The 20,645-nt window shown below is 41.8% G+C and overlaps 1 protein-coding gene across 2 annotated transcripts; it reads right to left on the bottom strand.

Annotated features, from left to right (window-relative positions):
• Positions 1–20,639, bottom strand: C1QTNF4 (C1q and TNF related 4). 2 transcript variants are annotated; one of them, XM_015630027.1, is made up of 2 exons: positions 20,612–20,639; positions 1–1,536 (listed from the first exon to the last, which is right to left on the bottom strand). In XM_015630027.1, the coding sequence occupies exon 2, from the start codon at positions 1,529–1,531 to the stop codon at positions 425–427; it is 1,107 nt and encodes a 368-aa protein (XP_015485513.1). In that variant the 5' UTR covers positions 1,532–1,536; positions 20,612–20,639; the 3' UTR covers positions 1–424. The 2 variants fall into 2 exon arrangements, with proteins under 2 accessions (XP_015485513.1, XP_015485514.1); XM_015630028.3 differs by lacking the exon at positions 20,612–20,639 and adding an exon at positions 13,348–13,411.
• Between the last annotated feature and the right edge of the window lie 6 nt (positions 20,640–20,645).

The following is a 20,645-nucleotide window of genomic DNA, read 5'->3' as shown; positions in this document are numbered from 1 at the left end:
GAGAACATTCACATTTTTTTAAATTTTTATTACATTCATTTTCATTACATTTATTCCCTCCCTGGATAAACAAGGAAAGTCATCACACCCTTTGCTGTCTGGATGCTGGAGATCTGAAGTAACACGACAGCAGTGGTTCTCTGATCCTCAGCATCTCACTACACCACCCCAACCCTGCCCCAAAACTACCTCATGCTTTATGTTAAATCAAACACCAACACAGGACACACAGCTACAACCTGAAAGGCCTCTCTACGGATGAATGGCACACACAGCAGTGGCCCTGCAGACAGGGCACAAGCGTGCAGCATAAGGAAAGCACTGGACACATGACAGCATGCTCAAAGTAGAGGATGATATTCAGAGAAGCTATACCCAAGTTCATGGCACCTTAGCTCTTCTTATGATCCTTTCACATCTGCATTTAATTGCTTGACCCTTGAGGTGAGTTGGCACCTGGAAGCCACTTGGGCTGAGCCTCTGAATAGATGAGGAAGCCCGTGAAGGTGATGTACTTGCCATGGTTGCTGTAGGCACCATAGCCATCATGCTGATGGCTGTAGAGCCAAACGGTGTCCCCGTACTGCAGAGGCAGCATGATACTCTGGCTCTGCATCTCCCGCCTCTTGGAGTGGTTGTCATCGTAGATCATGGCCTGCACCTCATTGTGGTTCTTCATCAGTTTCACTGACATAGTCTTAAAGGGCATTTTGCCAATGGTGAAGGAGAAATAGTATGCACCAGGTATACGGCATGTGAAGATGCCAGTGGAGGAATTGAAATCTTTTCCAATATTCACAAACTCCGTATCAAATGTGATTGGCTCGTGCTGGGTTTGCTTCTCATCTGTCCCCAGGAGACTTTGGGAGCGGGCAACAGAAAACGCAGAGCGAGGGTCTTGTACCCTGTTTGGTTGGTCGGACAACACGTGTCGCTGTGAAGCTTCGTTCTGCTCTCTGGGAAGTTGCTGAACTGTGTGAGGGTTGTGTGGCCCGAGCTCTTGAGAGCTAAGAGCATTCTGGAAGAAGGCAGAAGTGTCTGGATAGATCAGGTAGCCATTGAAAGTTGTATAGGGGCCCACATTGCTGTAAAGAGCGTACTTGGGATCTCCATGTAAACGCAGCCAAACTGTGTCACCGTAATCAAGCTGCAGCATGGCACTCTGGCTGGCCACCTTCCGTTCCTTGCGGTGATGTTCATCATACACAATTACCTGCACCTCATTCTTGTTTCTCATCAGCATGACAGACAAGTTTTTCTTTGGGTATTTCCCAACGGTGAAGGAGAAGTAGTAGGCTCCCGGGATCCGGCAGCGGAACAAGCCAGTCTTGGGGTCAAAATCATTGCCGATATTCACATACACTTTGTCAAAGGTAATCACCATCTCAGAGCTCCCTTCCATGCTGCTGGTTCTGGCCACAGAGAAAGCAGAGCGAAATTCAGCACTGGTGTCTGCTGGGAAGCCATCTGTAGGAAGAAAATTCATGCAGCAAAGGAGGCCAAAGATGATCTGAATGTTCAGTGTCATCATTGTGTCTGGAAGAAAAAAGAAGCATATTTTAGCAACAATAGCATTAATTTACAGCTCACGCATCAGTTGAAATCCAGACCTGAATATTGCTAAATAAACATGAAGATCCATGTCCAAATATTGAGAAATTTCCAGTGTGTTCTTTGAGCAGTGTATGGGACCACACTGCAGTTCAGATCCCAGCACCACTTTTGTATTTTCCTAGTGAGAGCTGGACCTTTTTAATATGTACTCATGGAGAGAAAAAGAACCTTCTCCTTTGAAAGCCTGGCTATCCTACAGCTTGTCTGCAAAACACCATGTTGCTCACACTGCAGAGGGATCTCAGAGCTTGCTGGGGCTTTGCCAGAGCTCCCTTTTGTTGTGCCTTTTTTAATTCGTAAGACCAAGGATGAAACAAAGCCCTGCACAAACCCTGTATTGCACAACTGAGACACAGCTGAAGGGCAGGGAGAAGAGGACATATGCTCTAGAGATTCCCATGCAGATGCTGCTGCCTCGCAGTGCAGTAGCTGTTTCACAAGATGTGGAAGCTGGAAGCCAAGTAAGTTGTTAGATCCCATTATTCCAACATGAATCTGTGAAAAGTATAAAGAAATATGAAGAAGAAGGAAGGTTTAGGGAAGGGAGACAATGGAGAAAATTACTGAAATAATAAAAAAACAAGGAAAACAAAATGGTAAGTAAAAGGAAAGTCTCCTAACGTGTACAGTTCCTGAGAGAGAACTGACATACCAAAAATGGGGAAACAACTCCCTAACTGGAAAACAGGCCAGACATAAAAACTTCTTTGACCCCTATAAAAGTTAGGCACTAATAGGATTTTCTGCTTCTATTTTCAGTGAAATTTTTTTTTTTTTGGACTGAGGCCAAAAATTATCTATTAGTGCTTTCAGGCTGGAAACAAAACTGCCAGTCATTCCAGTGGGGAGCTTCTCTTTCTGTCACCTCTCTGTGCTTATTAAAATATCATTCAGGCTAGGAGGCAACTGCCTGGTTTGCAGTCTGCTCCATCTGTCACCCCAAAACTGGTGCCTTGCCAGCCTGCAAACAATGAATTCACAGACCAGCAGAACAGAAGCAAAACATGCAACTCATCGAAGGGGGAGGGTTGAAGACAAATCCTGCATTAAAAAGGATAAAGGGGTAAATATTTGAATCATCTGAGATGGCCCAGTAATAGAAGTAAAGCAGACAGAATGCACATAGACTGTGAGGTGGCAAAGGGATCCTGCTTTGTCAAGATGTGATACCTAGAATCACTCACCAACAGGAATTCAGTTTGATTCCTGCTCTTTCACATTTGCGAATAAAACTGAAATCTGAGGTGCAGCTTTAATACCTAAGAACCCAAGAATAAATTAGAATCAATTACATAAAAATGGCACACTAGCAAAGACTAAAAGAAATATCCATCCATGACCCAACATTAGCATAGATCACTTCTCTCACAGACATCTGCAGCAGGGCTCTCAGCCTAAGCAAGCTTGTAAGTTTGGCAGTGAAGGGCTGAGCAAGGGGAGTTTGCTGTTCAGTGGACCAAGGACAGGCTGCTGATCAGTGATAACACTGAGCAAGGATAACACTGCTGCACTTAGTGCTGAAGAATGCTGAGAGCAGCTTGACCAAACTCTCACCCCCACCACAAGGACACACAAGACTGAAGCTCCCTGACTGAGGCTGGGAGCAGCAAGGATGTGCAGGTCCTGATTTGGAAGTGACAGTCAGAAGTGTTGAAGAGAAGAAACTAAAAAAGCTGCCAACACATTTTTCAGCAGAAAGCATATTTTGCTGGGTAACCCTGAGAACACATCATCTAAAAAAATGCCTATTCTGAAAGCATATTAAAGTCAATCACTCTACGCTATAAAAGGCCAGTGTCACTTTTGCACAGGAAAGATTTCTATCATACCTCCCTAAGGTGTGTGAAGATCTTTCCTTTCAGTGAGGACACTCCTCAAGGTTATTCCTTGAGGCTGAATGAAAGACATTTTCAACAGTTGTTGGTGTGGGAAAGTAACATCAATCTCTGCTTAACAATTATTCTGCTACCTTGAGTATAATTGCTTTAATATAATTGCTTCAAAAACAGTGCACTAAATCAGTAGTAATAGCGATCCATACTGTGTAGTAAATAATTCTGATTAAGCTTTTTCCCCCTAATCATTATTTCAATAAATTGAAATAAATAATTAATTTTATTTATATAAATATATCTGGTTTGCTATCCTTAGTTCTGCAGGACGAAGTTGTATAAGGGCTCAATTACACCTGTGTAATTAGATATAAACCATTAGATATAAACCATTGACTAAGTCCGGGACTAAGATTGTATCCATCTGCATCTCAGTTCTTTTCTCAGAAAGAATTCAGAAAGTAAGAGAGTCTTTTCTGTATCTTATGGCTTCTGTTTGTGAGGGCTTCTCTAAATTTGAAGCTCCCATTCTGCCTGTGACATCTCAGTATTTTCCTCCATGCCAATTTCAGAATGTTTTTCCTGATCTAGCCTGCTCCTCCAGGCCCCACGTGCTGCACTGAATGTTGCTGAGAGAGCTGACTGATATCCTTTTGAGGCCACTCTCTATCATCTTGGAAAGGTGACGGACATCAGAGGAGGTCCCTGGTGACTGCGGATAGACAAATGTGGCACTCATCTTCAGAAAGGACAAGTGACACAACCTGGGAAACTACAGAGTGGTTGACCAGTTAGCCCTCACTTTGGTCCCTGGGAAAATCATGGAATGCTCTTCTTGGAACATATTTCTAGTCAAAGGACATGTAATTTAGCCCACGTTATTTAATTGATCACAGATTGCCTTCTTATGGGAAGAGACCAGTGGATGTCACCTGCATTTTAGCAAGGCTTTTGTTTCAGTCTCCCAGAGCACTCCTCTATCCAAATTGTGATGTTAGGTAAGTGGACTACTAGAAAAGTGAAAACCTGAGTGGAATATCAGGCTTGAGAACTAGTGTTAAATGTTTAATTTCAGATGTCATCTTCAATATTACTTATCAATGTCCTCAGAAGCAGAAAGAATGCCCACTGATCAAGACTGCAGGTGACACCAAAACAGATGGCTGACCAATATACTTGGAGGAACAGCTGCTATTCAGAGGGACCCAGACAGACTGGTGGAATGGACTGAAAAGAAATTCAGTGACAATAAATGCAAAATACTGCACCTAGATGGACTAACCTGTGTGTTGGTACAGACTGGTGACTGACTGTTTGGGAGTCTGTCTGAAAAGGGTCTGATAAGGATCTAGGAGTCCAGAACAGTACTTTGTACCTGATATAGCACTGTGCCCTGCAGGTACTGAAGGCTTACAGCACTCTGGGGTGCAGAACAGAACACAGCCAGGAACCATAGTTTGTGATTATTCCTCTTTAGTTGGCACTTGAGTGACTCCAGAAAAAGACAGCCAAGATGGCTGAGGTCTGAAGCACCTGCCTGATTAAAAGAGGCTGATTGGAATGGGCTTGTTTAGCATGGAAAAGAGAAAACTTTGGGGGGACCTTGTAGCAGCCTTCCAGTGCCTTAGTGGTTCCTGACAGTGCGAGGTACTGCACTGAGGAGCATGGTGGAAGAATAACAGATAGTGGTCATAAAATCCAAAGGGGAAGACTCAGACTAGATATAAGCAAAATAAGTCCCTGATGAGGCTACTAAGAATGTAACAGCTTGCTCAAAGAGATTATGAGATCTCCATCCTTGGAAGGTTACAAACAAGCCTGGATTAAGCTGTGACCAACCTGGTCTGCGCTCAGTGTTGGCTCTGCTTCCAGCAGGAACTTTGACTATAGACTTCCTAAGTCATGATTCCTGATTCTGTAACTGAATCCCGTAGCTACTGCCTTCTCAAAGTTAAAGTTCAGTCCCTAAACAGCCTAGTCATGGCACTCACATGGAGTTAACCAGCTAATGGCAGGTCTAACAGAAAGATTATTTTCCATCCAGCAAATAGAAGCATTTTCAATGAAACTATTAATCCACAGCTAAGGACCCACAAATCTGCTTCCATGCTGTCTTTATTTTTCCTTACTTTGTAGTTTATGTGCTTCTCAGGGCACTGACAGTCTCTCTTCCCATGTCTGTACAGCATTTGGCTACTGCTGCCATTTAAACAATACTAATAGACCCTAATATCCTACCAAGAACTAAATCCCAAACTGTCATACTTGTGAGCTCAGTTTCTGGTTCAGCAGTATTATTTTTGCAAAGTGCTACATCTAGTGTGGCAGGTCCATTCCAGCTTCCAGCTTAGAAAACCAAGCCCTAAAGGCAAATTTATAAGGGCTGTTAGATGTTCCTGATTCATACTCATTCATTGTTATTCCAGTGATCACCATGGTGTGGCTGCATGGAGAACCAGGATGACTGTGACATGGCTGCATGCTCTTGAGACAACAAATGACAGGAATGGATTTGGCATTTGCAATTTTAGCAACAAGCCTGCTTCTCTGAAATGCTGCCTGTGCTCCAGATCTTGTTCAGCATATCCAGGAGTCGGGGGGGATACTGAAAGCACATCGCTGCTGGCCAAAAAGCACAAAAAGACAAAGCAGACAAAGCTTAATGAAGTCTGTAGTAAATCTGACCTTATGGTCCCTCAAATTACCGCTATCCTTGCTTCTGTTTAAAAGCTAATTTCTCTGTAATAAGGTCACTTATTAAACGTTGGATCACTCAGTACAGTTGCAAAGACCCTCTGCTGCTGCTGTCCCTTATTTATCAGTTCTTTCCAAAAGCAAGTAATTTAAATGAGGCAGTTAATTATACTGCGCTTCCATTAGCAAGCTGTTTCCTTGACAGCTCCCACTCACCACTTTCAGCACTATTTAGGTTCTTTTAAAAATAATTTATAAAGTATCTAATAACTGCCTCTCACACTAAACCAGTCTAAGAATAATTTGCCAATCATTAGGAAGACACATCCAGCTACAGGGGTGCCATAAACAGAGGAAACTTGTGACAGTTTTTGGGCTTGAGTATTGTCATAGTAATTCTGAAAGATAAAGCTGCCAAAATGCCTTGTTGCTCCTCCAAAAATTGTTTCTGGTGCCCAAGTCTCTTTTTTTGGTATAGTTTTTTTGGCAGAGAAGAGATAACACTGGGGACGTAAAGCTGGCCATGGACACTGTGGCATCAGCCTTGAGTTCATGCTATGATCCAAGTTTTAAAACTGAAGAGTGAGGTGAAAGACCCAGGCTAGAGATGGAAAGTGGGTCTTCAGCATGTGGCAGCTATGTCATTCTCATTATATTTATACACAAATCAGGGCCCTTTGTCCCCTACCCTGCCATTCCTTATTGTCCCAACACCACAGAAGCATGGAATAAAGCTAGGCAGACCCAAGGGATAAACTAGGTAGGCTACTGCTTTTAGTTTAGGCAGTACCAGCAGGGACAGCAGCCCACAGAGAAGTCAAGAAACTAATTTTGGAATAGGAGGCACAAAACACATGATGCAGTGAAACAATTCTCAAAGACACTGGCATTAAATAAGTGACCTGAAATAAGGGGCTAAAGTGGTAATGACTCATATAGTAGAACAAGAGCTGCAAAACTTTCTTGAAAAGAAAGTCAGAATTCACCATTTGCATGACCCAGGAAATTTTAATAGCTTTGAGTTTGCTGGAGGTGATTTTTCTGTCCTGGAACAGAATCAATCCACCAGTGAAATGACAATTAGTTTTACTCTTCTATTGAGACATATGGATTTTCAAAAGGACATTCAACAATAGAAAGGTCACCCCATTTTTACACTTGCAGGACAGACCTACTTGTGAAACCCACAAGGGTTTTCTTTTTATTCCAAAATATTAATTATCCAGATTCCCTAGTCCTACCTTATGCAAGAGTCCTTTAATTTCAGTGGGAGTTTTGCCAGGAATATCGCTGAAGAATGAGATATGAAACAAAATTGAAGTAGTACAGTAGGATCAGCTGTTACTAAAAGGTTTTTTAAATCCTGTAAGCTGCAAGAGCAAAGCCCTGTTCTCCCAAGCTCTCACCCTAATATTTAAGGACAGCTGCAAATGTTTCAATTATTTGAATCAGTGAAAGCCTGTGTAATGAACATCCTTTTTGGACTATAGTTAGCAAGATTTCTTTTCCCAAGATACCACATACTGTCTGTTCCACTCATCCAATACAGATTAGGAGCATCAGATAATGATGCAAATGCATCAGTTCTTCCAACTTCAGAGAGAAATTATTTGTAGCACATCCTCAAAAGCAAAATCTGTATAAGAGTACACGAGTAACAAAATCAGTGATTCACTTATGGCTCTGGCCTTTCTCTGCTTTTGATGAATGTGTTTGTTTTTTTTTAAACTCTGGCACAATCCTGGGAGGTAAAACATGTCTGAAGCATTCAGGATGCCTTTTGGAAACTCTGTGTCATGCCTTGAATGACAGATATGTATCGCATTAATACAGGAAGTGCTTGCTTTTGAATGTTTCCCTGAGTCACGGGAGACTTTAGCATAATAAACCAACTTCTGTGTACTCAAAGATCTGTGGAAAGGCAAAAATTATTTTCAAGTCCCTCAACTCCAGCCATAATCAGGAAAAGGAAATGGAGAGACTTTTTTGGCAGAAGCCACTATTGTTACCTTGCCTTTCAGAATATGATTAAACCTGATATTTCAACCAAAGACCTAAAAACTCTGTTTAAATTAAAATGATGTTATATGAAATGATGTAAATTCACCAACCAAAATGAAAACATGATAGTTCTGACATTAAGATTGATTTTTTTCTTTAACATTATTTAAGAAAATTTGTCGTACGCATTTGAAGTGCCAGGGTGACACACTACATCTGCCTTTTTGGCTACCATTATATTTTAAAATATATTAATTTAGACAAAATAGTGTTTTAGTAGAGAGGATTGCTGAATAAATCCTAGGTGGGAGAAAGGAGTTATTCCAGAAAACTAATGCTTTAAGATGTAATAATTCTTTTACATCTTTTTCCAAATGAACACATTAGACAAATCCAACTGTCCACTATGTACACACACTGCTCAAGAAAACAGGACTAAAACTTCAAAGTAAAGAAACATACTCTAACACTGGCCAGAAGCGGAAGAACAGAAAACATTGCTAGAACATTTGAGTTTAAACTGTAGTTCACAAAGCATGTTGAATACTGTAAAGACATTTTGCACATGCAGATAAACCAACTGTTGATAAGTAATCATGGAAATTACACTAGCAATAAACAGTGAAAAAAGTAGCCATTGATGGGAAGGAGTTCAGTGACAAACAGCTTCTGTGAAAGCAGAGGCCAGAAGAAACCACATGTTGAGAAAACCAAAAGCCTGTTGCTGTGCAGTGTTTACTTAACACTGCTACCTTTAGACATAAAACAGTGAGACCATTTCAACAGTTGTAATTTTCACATGGATCCCATTAATGTTACAGTAATGTCAAAGTTAAACCATCTCTTCTTTCACCCCAGACATAGTTTTCTTTTTTAACCTGGTTTATGTGTGCATTTCTTTTTTCTGGTGTGCACAAGAGATGCCGAGACTGTGGAATTAGGCTTTATTGGAGCATTTCATCTCTCCAAGCAGGAATCATATCGCTGCACCAGGCAGACCACACTGGCATAAAGGACTGACAAAGAGTCTGGCCTGCAATACCAGAAGGTATTTTGATAGGCAAAAGAAAGTATCTGACACTTTGGCAGTGAATACCATAACGATCTCAGTTAAGAGTGAGAGGGGAAGGCCCCAAAGGCAGACTGCACACTGCAATCACGCTCTAGAGAGAGAAGACTCAGATAACTCAGAGGATGGAGTAGAGGCAAATTTCCTTGTTCCAGGTGGCTGGGCTAGAAGCCATGTAGCAGGAGGACTTTCCCACTAAAGTCCTGGGGTCTTTTTTGCCTGTGAAGATAAAATCATGTGAAGCAAAGGGACACTGCCAGAGAGACTGTACCAGCAACAGACCTCCTGGGGTGACAAACACTTTATGAGGAAGAATGCTGAGTACAAGCAGTGCAATTCAGGCTATTCCAAATGTGAAATTATTCTTTAAAAATGAACAAGACTTATTTACAGGGTTTTTATTTTAAACTTCTCACCTGGCTTAAGATACTTAATATCATGGATGTGGATATTAAAGATGTTTGCGTGAGGCCAGAAGAGGAATACAAAGATAACCAGAGGGCTGGAGCACCTCTTCAATGAAGATTGGCTGAGAGAGCTGGATTTGTTCAGTTTAGAGAAGAGAAAGCCTCAGGGTGACCTTATTGCAGTACCTAAAGGGCTACGAGAAAGCAGAAGATGGACTTGTCACAAGGGTGTGTAGTGATAGGATAAGGGAGAATGGCTTTAAGCTGAAAGAGGGTAGGGTTAGATTACGTGTTTAGAAAAAGATCTTTCCTGTGAGGATGGTGAAGCACTGGAACAGGCTGTCCAAGAGTTGTGGATGCCTCATCCCTGGTAGTGTTCAAGGCCAGGTTGCATGGTGCAGCCTGGTCTAGTGGAATGTGTCCCTGCCCATGACGGGGGCAGGGGTTGGAAATAAATGATCTCTAAGGGTCCTTCCAACCCAAACCATAACATAAGCCTATGATTCCATGAAATAAAATGGTTTTATTTCATCATCTGACAAAACTGGAATGAACAAGCAGGACCCAGGTAGTACCACATAAGTGCTAAAGGAGAAGGTGAAGAGGAAGGCAATGACTATACAAATAAGAGACTCTTAAGAGGCAATGAGGAAGAAGTGTTTACAAAAGACTTAACTAGGTTGGAGACAAAAAATTTGAACATAAGGAAAATGCAGATGGGTTCAGCATCCCAGACTACTGCTGTAATTTTTCTCTTTTAGTAAGAGTTTGTACAAGAAAAAGATAACTAATTTTCCCAATAATGTATGAAGCATGGGGACTTTAAAGGGTTCATACAGAAAGAAAAACTGTTTGGACAGCCCCACTGATCACAAGCTTATTAAGGCTTTCCTGAAGTGGCAGGATAGTTCAAATCATTAGGGACATTTAAAATAAAATAAAAAAAATATCTCTGCTTTAAACTCATTTGGGTAAACTGAGCTGTGAGTGACAAAGTGGAAACACTAGGCAAAGTGACACTGGAATCAGTATTCTGGAATCAACTCCAATATTAACCCCTTTATCCTGTCTGTTGTATTGTTACACATCCTAGCTTTTTCTAGCAGTTTTTCTACACTACTTCCTTCCAGTGAAGTTAAGTTTAGCTTTCAGGAAAATCTTCACTCCCTCTGCTGACAAACAAAAGTCCAGCAACAGTTCAGAGACCATTGTTAGGTGTTTACTATAGGTAAATACCTACAGTATAGGCAGATACTTGACTTTTTTTTGAACCACACTTTCCTCTCTGGACCTAAGCAAGAGTTTTCTTCACTGCAGCTGAATTAATGTTTTCATCCTCCAATCACACTCACCAAAAGAGGAGGTTCCTGGGCTATTCTCAGAGTTGATGCTGTATTTGTCAATTTTCTTTAAATCCTTAGTTCTAACAAATACTTAGAGACATTAAAGTAAAGGTCATCAAGATGAGAGTAAATATTCCAGTTAAACACAGGCAGTACAGGCTTTCATTCCTGTTCCCTGTTGCCTTCCATTTTCATTCATATTCCCAGGCATCCAGCAGCATGCTATGGCACCATCAGTTGAGCAAAATCTTGCAGTGATTCTTTAATGTTCTTCTCTCCTTTCCTCACTAAGAATGAGAACAACTATTAATAGTAGGTTTATTTGTCCAGGAACTAATAGGAACCTGTGGAACCTAAGCTCCACAAAGATGTAGCAAACAGGAAAGCAATTTCGACTGTCTATACGTTACAGGAATTGCAACTTTTATGTTACACCTTCCTGTTCAAGACTGTTGTCCTGGAAATTGTGATGATATTACAAGACATATTGGAACCTGTGGTGTGCTCTCAAAGCTTGTTCATTGTCCTTTCTGTAATGGTTTTATGTCCTCAATTTTCCTTCTGTTTCCTTCCTCCTGCACTTTGTATCGGCCAATATACCATTTTAATTTAACTGCAATGTAAGGTCCTAATCACACAAAGAACAAGTTCTAGATTTTTCTTTTCTGCTTTCTTTTATAGCTGCATAGCCACACCTTCTCTCTCCTCACTTCAGTGGGCAAATAATCGTAATTTTTTCCTGGAACTCTGCACCTGCAGACGTTGTTTTCAAACCCTTCCCCCACTCACTGGAATGCTACCCTCCAGTCATTTCTCTAAGACCTGCCACATCATCCACCTGAGTAGAAGCTAGAGGGAATATGCTGGTTCTTGCTGGTTAATAATCAAATCTCAAGTTAGGATAAACCTGTGGAGTCCAGCAGTGGTCCCCTATGAGAACTAATGGATAAGTGCCAGCTGGGATTACATGTCATGACAACAAAAACCGTTTTGGTTTCATCGTTATGCCTGAACTCACTGTCTGCTATGAGCTGATTTAGCAACCCAAAAATTTTCACAAGTTAGGTAAATCTGGTCTCCATCCTGACTACTTGCAGTTAACAGAAAACTTTCAGAAAGGATGAGATTAGTTTTACTTTGCCTGATAAATCAGCTTCTATGCTATGCTATGTTTTATCAATGGAAACATTGTTTTGGTCATTTTATCCATCAAAGGCTACAATACAATATACTTTGAGAAAATGTCACATGCTACTGACTACGGTTTTCTGACAGCAGGCTTTGCAAATCTATCTGAAAAAACTCTCCCTGTACTGGGATATTCTCCTACAGGAATGCTGCTTTCCTTGTGAGTTTTTTAGCGTGTCTTGACAGGTAAGTCAGGAAAACATGCTGTCTTTTAACATCTGCCATCACACTCAGCCAAAAACCCACATTCATTTCTTTTCATGCCTTGCTATTCCATTACTGTAAAGAAACTCAGAGAACACTGAATTGCACTGCAGTGCTGCTCTACACTGTCAACATGCGGCAACATCTCAATTTGGAAATTCACTGAGCTCTAGTTTAGTGAGGAAGGTGATAAAAGGCATTAAGATCCATGTATCTTTCATCTCTGCTCTGGCACTTTCACTTCTGCCCCTCCTCCTGTTGGGTCAGGACACAGACCTGGAGCCAGAGAACAAGCATCATGCACCCAGCAGACCTCAGTATTATTTGAGAATGAAAACTCTCTGTGGGGAAAAAAGGGGTGTCAGGGTCCATGTAAGCTAATGAGTCTTTTTTCTGGTCCCGTTCTCCAACTGTCCAGCTGGATCATAGGATCATGGTATGATTTCGGTTGGAAGAGACCTTAAAGATCACTTAGTTCCAACACCCTCCTATGGGTAGGAACACCCTCCATTAGACCAGGTTGCTCAGAGTCCCATCAAACCTGTCCTTGAGCACTTCCAAGGATGGACATTCACAACCTCTCCGGGCAACCTGTTCCAGTGCTTCATCACTCTCACAGGAAAGAATTTCTTCCTATTATGCATGATAATCCTGTTGGCTTTTGTGCCCAGTAGAGAGATCAAGAAGCAATCACCAAAAGAATAATCCCTGTGTGGGACTACCCTCAGTAGAGGTACCTTGAGATAGAGACTTCCCCTAGTATGGAACAGAAGTTCTTGATGAGCATTGAAATTCTTCAATACATACAGTGACCTTTATTTTAACAATGAATCAGGTTTATCCAATACTTGGCCCACTAGCACTCTTTCTTTTACATTTACAGATGCACAATTAAAAGCAGCAAAGTAAATCAGCAGGGTTAGCAATTGTCATGCTTATTAATACTGACACTTCACAACCAGAAATGTGTAGTTCCCCGTTTTTAGTGGTCTTACCTGCCAAATCCCTTGTGACCAGGCCTCTCTGAGGAAGATCTATAGACAGCTGGAACTTGAGCTCTTTCAAATTGATTAAAAAGCAGTTATTTCTCAGAAGGCTATAGCTGTTGCAAATGAGACAACCCAAGGCTGTGAACTGATATTTGGTATCTTCAGGAAAACCACAGTTTCTGCTTCCACTTTTAAAACATTGAGTATATTTTGGTCCATTGATTTAATCAGCTTGTCATATTTTTCAACAGGGAACTGTGAAGTTCCTCCCCAACACCCTGTATAAGTCAAGTTTTCACTTCACACGTTTTTGAACCTGGATTTTTCTGTGACAATCTGACACAGAGGTGCTGCCGCCTACAAGGCAGAATCTGTGGCCCTGGATGGAGGGATAGAGAGGAGCATCCCTGAACAATGCTCCCAGTACACACATACCTTTACAAGGTTTTTCCAGTATCTACTTTCTAGCTTTATATTGCTTCCAGTATTCAAAAAATGTCAGTCTCCTCATAATGGCAGCCGAAACGCTTGTGTGACTATTTCTGTAAAACTCCATCTGCACTGGGGAGCTGCTGGAAAAAGGCTTTGGCATTGCCATCAAAAAGCGCTGCTGGACACTGCTGTTCACTCATCAGTTCCTCATTCACAGTGAGGAAGCTCTCAGTGCCTGTCAAGTGCTCACAGATTCCCGGCTCATCTCCATGACCAGCCAGTTTCCTCCCAGGCAAAATTGCCTTTGACAGCTTGTAGCTGATGCCTCTGATTTTGCTTATAGGAAAAGAATTCTGTTAAAATACTGAAATAACAACTGCAGCAGTGCATTGGCAGGTTTTACCTGACTTTCAGACTCTAGTTGGATATAATATCAAGAACATGAAGGATTTGGCTGCTCTGAACCCCGCTATGCAGATGCTTCATTTAAAGCAGGCTTGGATATCATTACTTTGCATTAAATACGCAGCTCATACTGAAAGAAGGGCCATTTGCAACAGCCTACACAATTTCCTCACAGCCACATTGAGAAATTCCAGTCATGCACCCTAAACCCAAACATTCATATTCAGTTCATATTTCAAGACAGTGCTTCCTCTATTCAAATTCTTTCAGTCCCCTACCTTCCTTATAGCTACTTCTGTCTAACACCTCTCCTTTTCAAGATAATTAGACACATTTTCCACCAGGAGAAACATTTACCATCTGCAGAACCCCCTCCAGCATGTTTAGTATTTTTCTGCACAGCCTGTCTCAGATTTCCTCACAAGTTTCTTGGAGAATAACCCCCTCACCTTGTTGTCTCCTCCTAATAGTAAAAATAGGATTTTCTTTATATTAGCTATATTTATCTCCTTCCAAAACCACCTTGTTCCAAAGCTAAATTTCCTTTAGCACTGGATCACAGTAAGCCTTCTTTTGGATACCCTTTGTGTCTCTCAAATCTTTATACACTCATCTGAGAAGTAAAGACAGTAAAAGCAAGGATGGGAAGAGGAATGATGAAATAAACTCAGGCAAAGTGGTACAAGCTGATGTCAAGCACTGCTCGGTCCTTGGGTGGAAGGGATATGAATTCACTTTGAAATATCTGGGGCATCAAGTGACTGTCTTTCTAAGCATATAATTATTTTTCCCAAGGTGTTCTAGCAGTAATGGAATTTGGAGGGAGGGGAAAAATCCATCACTGTTTATACGGTGTCACGGCTTGTGCTCATGTGTCCCAGAGTAAATAAAATATGAGGATTTCCATCAATTTATGGATAATTCCAGTGTAAGAGTGTTTAAATTACAAGATATTATTATGCTAATATGTTCACTGAGCAACAGCTCCATGAAAAGAGGTTACTAAAAAGAACAGCCTAACTCTTCATTTTCTTCTTGTCTTGTTCATTCAACTCAGACTCTTTGCAGCAGTTGCTTTGCAGCCCTTCAGTCCTAAAGAGTACCTGTTTTCACAGAAAAAAATCCCTACTGCCTGCTTGGTATAAAAACACTTCCACTCCTCCCAGTATGTCTTTAACTTCTCTAAGAGCTTTTCTTTTTGTCTGAGTGAAAAGGTCTAAAGCCTGAGGAGAAAGAAAAAATCCCTGTCCCTTTAGAGGATTAAAAAATTATTTGGCTGGACTCAGACTGTGTTCTAGTCAGGATCATACGTGCAGCCCACCACTTCAGCATCTGCAAGTGTTGATGGTTGCTCTCTTTTTTCTTCCTACCTGTCTCCTCACAGAGATACAGGATTTTTCACCATGCACAGGGGACTATCTGTTCCATTTATATTAAACAATATATGTTAAACCATGAATACTACAGGACCTAGATTTTCTCTCCCTGGATAAATGCCTAAAAATATAAATCATAGGACTATGATTTATTTTATTCCTATTCTGAATTCCATTATTTTATTTCTTTTACCTCTAAAACCCACTTTTGGACTACAGTATCTGAATAAAATACTAGAAGAGTTTGTATTTTCAGTTCATATAATTTTACTAACTGCTAATCTTGATTAACTTTTCTTCTTCCATAACATTGTTTTCAGAATTCATAGACACAATCAAGCATCTGCTCCCAGGAAATCAGAATGTCCCATTCCTTCCCTTTTCTTCCAAAAGGAGAGACCTCTTCTAACTATTTTCTTGTAAGCTCCTACTCTTCTTTCGGCTCTTTTCAGAAAGACCTGGTCTGTGGACTTGGTCCTGTGGTACTCCTGGATATCAGACAAACATCAGAACAGGGCCAGCAGACTTCTTCTATTTCATTCACATGAAATGATCACCTTCATAAAGTGATAGAAGAGTGGTCCAGTGGAGAACTTAAGACATTAAACAGTCCAAGGTGCTTTTCCATTACAGGATCGCAAGCCTTATTTGATTATTCACAGATGAATTTACAGTTGTGTAACCTGTTCTTAAAATATCTTCAGAACCTCCCTATATCAAATATTCAACTGTTTTTATTATCCTAGGTCCCAGAAAATTATTCTTGTAGTTTAAAATAATCATCCTTTCTGCTGCTTCTTACTTTCTGCTCCATCTTCCATGACCCCAAAGAAAAGATCATTCCCTCCTCTATTTTTATCTGAAGACTGTTATATCCCCCTGTCAAATTTCTGGTCTGAAAATCACAGTTATTTCAAATCATCTTGCAGCTCACATTTTTCTGACCTTTGATGAGTCCTGCTGCCCTCCTCTGGACTCCCTCTGATTGAATTGCACCTGTATTAAAGTGCAGCAACCAAAATTTTGTGCAGCCCCCAAGCTGAGGCTTTGGCCTCAGAGCAAAAGCATTGCTTCATGTCTTCCAGGTTTCCATGTCTTTCACGTATTCTAGCAAGAAGTTTGCCTTTATTTGCAACAGCATGATATTGACTCATGTTCAGCTTGTGATCTATCGTAACAGATTCATTACTGTGGAGTTGCAACCTAGTCATTTACTTCTGTCTTGTGCTTATCTGGCTGGTAATTTCTGCCTTATTGTAGTACCTTGTATTTATCCCTGCTGAATTTCATTCAGCTCTTTTCCTAGGCGGTCTTCCAATTTATTGGAAAAATTTTGAATTCTAGTATTCTCCTCCAGCACATTTCAAGTGTCACAGTTTTATGTCCCTGGAAAATGTGATATACCCACTCCTTATATTACCATCCAGGTCCTCTAAGAAAACACTGAATAAAAGCAGATCCAGGACACCCCAATGCAGCTACTGTGTCAGTGTTAAGCAGCCTGTAGCCTCTCTGAAGGACTGGAACATACTAAAAGCATACAGATAATGAGCTCTGAATCTTCTGATATTATTTAAGGAGGATCTGCCTGTTCAGATTATCATGTTTACCCAGTTTATAGCCTTCTTCACTTGCTATGCTCCATGCCTCACCAAAACAAATATTTGCTATTAATGTGCAACCACAGTCAGGAATCTCAACTTTTACATTAAAAAGCCCCAAACCCAAATGAAATCTCTCTCTTATCCTACAAATAGCCTTTAATATATAAACTGAACAGAAGCCAATTCTGTTAGAAACTGCTGGAATACTGACAAAATAATTGGGAAAGATGTGACCATTTCTCTTCATAGATTAAGGCATATGATAGAAATGTCCTAATTTATTACATTCACTGTAGTTACAATGGCAGCATACGCTTCAAGGGCAGCACCAAGGCAGCTGGTTGATTTCAATGGGCTGAGCAGTCTCTTTGCATCTGCTCTTGACCAATGACTGCAGGATCTTTTTCTTGGAGCTTAAACACCAGCCATGATGGTCACAAGCAGGCACATCGCAGACAGTAAGCCTTTGTGTACATTGGAATAAAGATGATCTGGTATTCTCCCTGACAACAGAGGCTTAACTCTCTTGTCTAGCTCTGACTCTTATTCTAGTAGTCATTACCACAGTGCCCCAAAATTCCTTAACCCAGTATGGACAGTTTTCCTGGCACTGTGGCTGAGGCCCTGGCGCAGCAGAAAACACTGTGTGGTGTGAATTAACCAGCTGGAGGGTAAAGAGGAAGAAATAGGGCTTTATAAACTCTCCCTCTTTCCCAATGGGGCCCTAGTAATCAATTATTAGCCCCTGGGGTAGTCACTAACTGCTTGCTCTGTGATCATCTGATTCTGGCAGTGTTACCTCTGCTGGAAACCTCAGACCTTTGATTAGATGCAGCAGGAATTCCTCCTTTGTTCTCTAACCTGTCTGGAGCAAGCATGCAACCAGAAAGAAGCTTTACAGGGACAAGAAAGAACTCAGGGGTAGACTTGGTATTCACAGAGCACCAGAAGCACAGCAGTTGTGTAGTACTGGCTTATCTCATTTGAACATCACACAAATTTCCTTATCTAGGAGAGGTCAAAGCAAAAGGCACAGAAATCTGAAAGGAAAAACAAAGTCCTGACTTTATGTCTGCTTGGTTTGGTTGGCCAGTGGGATCTATACTAAATTTCTGAGTGCCAAACAAGAAGTAAGAGGCTTCCAATTTCTACTGGGTGAAAATCAGAGACAGTACTTCAAATATTGTAAGATGAACTATCAAATTGCCAAGCCTTAATCTGTCTTCCAAGACAGTACAAAGAACCTCACCCTTATAGACTAGTCAGTAAACTATAATTCAGTCTAACATCATTTTCCCTAACTGTGCATCTTGGAGTAGAAGGCATGTTTCATACTTTGGTGATTTAAAAAGGTGGCTGTATGGAAGAGTTCAGGAGTAAAACCCATCAAATCCTAACATCTGACCACAGATGCTGATAACAAAGCCCTAGCCTTCAGCATCTGTAAGACTATAGCAATTTTAAACCCTATTTTTTTTCCTCTATTCTTTTGCCTAAAAGTCAATGCAGAGCTGAGTATCTCTTGGAGGGAGAAATTTCCCAGCTGAAAATATTATATTCTCAGAAGTACTCACCTCCTTGGAAATCTGCTGCCACTACCAGTATCAGTTAATTTCAATGCTTTCTGCCTATAACTAGCTATAATAGGTGAAATTCTGGCACAATGACAGGGATCACTCAGAGGGTCAGTGCCTGTCCACTTTCTGCTAGCACTGGCCTCTTTTTCTTTCGGTCTTTGTATTACAGGGTGCTCTGCACAGAAGGTTCAAGCTATCTTGTCTCTTTACACCTTTGATATATCATTTTTCACCGTGTGCCTGTGTTCATCTAGGTTACTATTTTATACAAGAGTAAGTTTTCTAAGAGCTGGTGATGAACAGCCTTGCTGCTCTTCTGAAATACACCTTTTATTAAAATGGAGACTAGAAAAGCTATCATACCCTACATGACTACAGGTCACAGGACAGTTATCCTGCTTTTTCACAAGTATAGCTGCTGCCATTGTGGGCCCACCCAGCCTTCTGTATTTGGAAAATATGAATGGTTCACAGTGTATGAATGGTTCACACAGCACAATGGATAGGTGATCACACAAGTAAAATATAAATAACACAACTAAAACATAAATAACAACAAACAGGGTTCCGAGTTTTGGCGCCAAATCTCTGGTTCCAACGTATTTTATTTCTGCATCTGTTTCTTCACCTTCAAAACAGCAAACGTCTCTAACACCAGCAAATTATAAGATTTAAACCAATTCTGTATCTAAGCCATAGGTTCTCCATTATGGTAACCAAATGCCCTTTGAAGGCATTGCTCCTCTCAGATGGAAAATAGAAAACACATTTGTAGAGCCTAGCCCACGAACCATTCAGCACTTTGAATTACAGCTTTCTAGAGGGAAACAGAAGGAATGCACAGGGTAATGCTGCTCTATTGGGAATCCTCATTCTTCCTTGACATACCTTCTAGTGCTGCAAATTAACCCTTAAAAATGGCTAGACAAGCAAACAGCTGCCATATGCCAAGATAGGATTGCAGCCTCACTGGTGAAGTGTTTCAAACTCCTGTTACACATCATGTCCCCAGAGAAGAGAAACTGCAGAAGGTTGCAATAGCATCAGAATGAATAATTGAAGCTCAGCTCATTCAGTATGTGAATAAACGGAAGGGTCACAGTGCTGTCTTCTAGTCAGCCAGCAGCACAGAAACTCACCAGTGTCTAATAGAAACATCATCTGGAGACACTGACCTACTTCTCTGGGAGCTTTTGCAGAGTGGGTTGAGGAGATGACAGTGGGACGGCCGAGTACACAAAGGATAAAATCATATTATCTATCAGAAAATCGTACATTACAGAATCAGTTGCACATGCTACTCTTGGAAAAACCCTCGGGACTTTGTTCCACCGAGAAACCAAGATCCATGCAAGACTAATGCTATTTCCCACCTGAGAAACTGTCCCTGTGGAATTTGCCAGGATGCTCTTCCCGATGGCGAATCCCTGGGAGGTTTTTCTACCTCGTCTCCATGAAAAGTGGGGCCAAAATTTTATACCCTTTCCCACATAAACTCTACAGCCATTTAATATTGGGAATGTTAGGTGTGAGGGAGGGCAACTCCGGCATTTCCCGCTATTGTCCAGCCGCTCGGTGGGAACGGAGGGAGCGCAGCCCGGGCGGGCGGCCGCCCTCGCCCTGCCCGCCGCGCCGAGAGCCACGGGCCGGGACACCGCAGGGCGCTCCGAGCGCAGCCCCCCTCCTCCAGGACCTCGGCCAGAGCCCCGACGGTCCGTCCGCTCCGCACCGGCGGCCTCCCCTCAGGAGCCGCCGGGGCCAGGCCCGCCCGCGGCCCCTCTCCCATCGCCCCCGTCCGAGCGGGGGATCCCATCTCCATGCCCGGCCCTGCAGGTGCAGCCCGGCCCCAGCGGCGGCGGCTCCCCCGGCACGGTACCTGCTGCGCCCCGCGGCGGCGGCTCCGCGGCGGC

Source organism: Parus major, chromosome 5, assembly GCF_001522545.3.
Source record: "Parus major isolate Abel chromosome 5, Parus_major1.1, whole genome shotgun sequence".
NCBI classification, from domain to species: domain Eukaryota; kingdom Metazoa; phylum Chordata; class Aves; order Passeriformes; family Paridae; genus Parus; species Parus major.
The sequence above is the reverse complement of the archived record's forward strand: the minus strand, read 5'-3'. Positions and strand labels throughout refer to the sequence as shown.

Bases quoted from the DNA above. Each gene is read 5' to 3' on its own strand.
- C1QTNF4 (XM_015630027.1), bottom strand. From the start codon at position 1,531: ATGATGACACTGAACATTCAGATCATCTTTGGCCTCCTTTGCTGCATG.